The following is a 2526-nucleotide window of genomic DNA, read 5'->3' as shown; positions in this document are numbered from 1 at the left end:
TGCTTTCAACGCAGAATAAAGATATAAATAATATTCCTTAAGAATTCTGAGATATAAACCCGCGATGCTGAGAAGTTGAGAAGGATGTAAACGCGGAATTGCGATGGAAAAGGTCTTTGAGGAAAAAAACGATGCAAAATACGGAGTCGCAGTTAACTTTTTACCTGCTGTGGTCTTTTACAGCATTTTAATATATTAACAGAATTTCAAAAGCCTCTTAGGATGTTAATTGAATTAGAATTTTTTATTTTCAATAAAGATTTTAAATCAAATGAGCTGAATTGGAAATTTAAATGAAATTGATATAGTCAAAAAATTATTACGCGGCATTACGCGGTGGAAATAACATTTAAAGCATTTTTAGAAAAACCTTTTTAATTAATAATGAATTAGTATCCAACACAAGGAAACGTTTAAAGCGTGGTTTGCCTACTTTTTAAAGATTACAACTTGAATGGAAAACAATTTAAAGTGATATTTCGATGTGTACCTTGATTTTTCTTTGTTTTCTTCACACACACATTTCACCACAATACATTTTTGTCTCTTTCAAAAATATATAATAATAATAATGCAATAATAATAATAGAGTAAAACTGTTCATTGTGCTGAAAATGACAGAATCTCTTTCTTAGAATATTTGGTTACTTTCTGAATATTTGGCTCTTGTGCATGTGCAATTAAACACGCAATCCTTCGTATTTTATACGCGTTCAGAAAACAAAAAGATCTGTTCTCAAATGAACCCAGTAAAGTCGCAATGCTCTGGTTATAACAACAACCACGGTGAAACTCAGAGAAGTCCCACGCTACCCGGCCACCTGAGAGTTTCAAACCAGAATGCGTCACACGCTGTTTCCCATCATGCACCTCGTCGCTGCCAATATCTGCCTCGCGCTTTCAGCGTCGCCGCCATTTCACCCGACGAAGGACTCGAGCGGCGACCGGACGGTTTTTTTTTGCGGTAGCGGCGACGCAACGGGACAACAACACGACCCTAACCGGTTTTACGACTTCAACCTGCTTTTTAATCGGCATCTAGACCCAGTCCGCGTGGTTTAGAAGAGTTTGATCCGAAAACGGAGGACAGCGAACAACTGAAGGCAAAATGTCGTCTGAGGTTAAATCGGAGAAGCCAGAGAAACAAGAACAAGGGTAACGCGACAACTGCATGCTTTTTTTAATCCCACGTTTTGCTGTTATATTGCTAAAATGATAGCGTGTACGGGGTGTTTTTGTGTGCGTAATGCGTTTTTTATTAAGGTTAGCTAGATTGCGCTGAAACGCGAGCGTTAAAGGACGAACTCGTTTGTTTGGTTCGTGTCCCGATGAAACAAAGAGTCGTCGGATCCACAATGGGAGGAAACGAGCCAAAGAAACATCACGCACGAAATGTGCCTGATATACAAAATGAAGCGCGTAGACGAGATCTGAACCACTTTTTTTGTTACGCAACAAATCCAGGTTGAGTGTCCTTTGTTTGCTGCGGCCTAGTTTGTTGCGCGTTTGGTCAATTTCTTGCCCGTTGCAAACCACGAATTGTTCTAGATGCTAGCATCTAGCAAGAAATTGCGTGCTTTTTTGTTCTTTATCACTTAAAGAAAATAATAAAAATAGTTTCGGTGGCTGCGAACTGAAACCTGTTACAAGTTGTTTGTGGAATTATTATTATTAATTTTTATCGCGTTTCTTATTAGTAGAAAGCTTTAGAGCGACTAGCTTAAATGTGCATTTATCAAGCTCGATTGCATAATTTTCTCATTGGCTGGAAAAACTCTTATCGAGTTACATTTTCCCCCTTTTATGCAGAAATGCGGTGAACGGCAAGTCCAACCATGAGTCGAGAAAGGAGAGGCCCCAGAAGCGCGGTGGAGGGGGCCGCTTTGAACCTTACGGGAACCCCAACAAGAGATACCGTGTGTTTGTCAGCAACATCCCCTATGATGTTAAATGGCAAACCCTCAAAGATCTCATGAAGGAAAAAGGTACGTTTTCGTTGCGTTCAGCTGCACATCTACGTTAGCCTAGAGCCATGGAGCTTTAGTTTTGGGGGTTTCGAAGGTGGCCACCTACTCAGTTGCTTTAGGTCAGAGGATAAACATCCCATCATGGGGAAGTGGTCTGTTGGAAAAGTGTCTTGTCTGTTGTGGAAAACGATTAATAATTCAAGCTCGCTAATGTTGGTGGATGGCACTTTAAAAATTGTGCGAAACGCACGTACACACAGAATCGAGTCTAATCCATTTATACGAATCTGATGCCATCATTTGGTCTCTTTGGCTTTGGAGAAAGTGTGTAGTTTGTTTTTTTCCCCAACCTAACCTGTTGGTTAGTATTTCAGTACTATATGAGTGGTCACATTTTTCCCTATCCATGTGTAGCAGCCCCTCCATGCTTAATGATTCGTACGCATGGGGAATTTCATGTGGAAATTGTTGCCTGTAGAATTAAATTGCATTTTCTTTTTTAGGTGAATGCCAGAGTGAATGTTGTTGCAGCTGATCTTCATTATTGTGCCCTTAAAAA

The 2526-nt window shown here is 39.9% G+C and overlaps 1 protein-coding gene across 1 annotated transcript; it reads left to right on the top strand.

Moving 5' to 3' along the window:
• The first annotated feature begins 879 nt into the window (after positions 1 to 879).
• LOC122335587 (heterogeneous nuclear ribonucleoprotein M-like) lies at positions 880 to 2520 on the top strand. Its single transcript, XM_043233429.1, has 2 exons — positions 880 to 1155; positions 1810 to 2520. The coding sequence occupies exons 1-2, from the start codon at positions 1109 to 1111 to the stop codon at positions 2021 to 2023; spliced, it is 261 nt and encodes an 86-aa protein (XP_043089364.1). The 5' UTR covers positions 880 to 1108; the 3' UTR covers positions 2024 to 2520.
• The last annotated feature ends 6 nt before the right edge of the window (positions 2521 to 2526 follow it).

This window comes from Puntigrus tetrazona, unplaced genomic scaffold (genome assembly GCF_018831695.1).
Source record: "Puntigrus tetrazona isolate hp1 unplaced genomic scaffold, ASM1883169v1 S000000824, whole genome shotgun sequence".
Taxonomy (NCBI): Eukaryota; Metazoa; Chordata; class Actinopteri; order Cypriniformes; family Cyprinidae; genus Puntigrus; species Puntigrus tetrazona.
The sequence above is the reverse complement of the archived record's forward strand: the minus strand, read 5'-3'. Positions and strand labels throughout refer to the sequence as shown.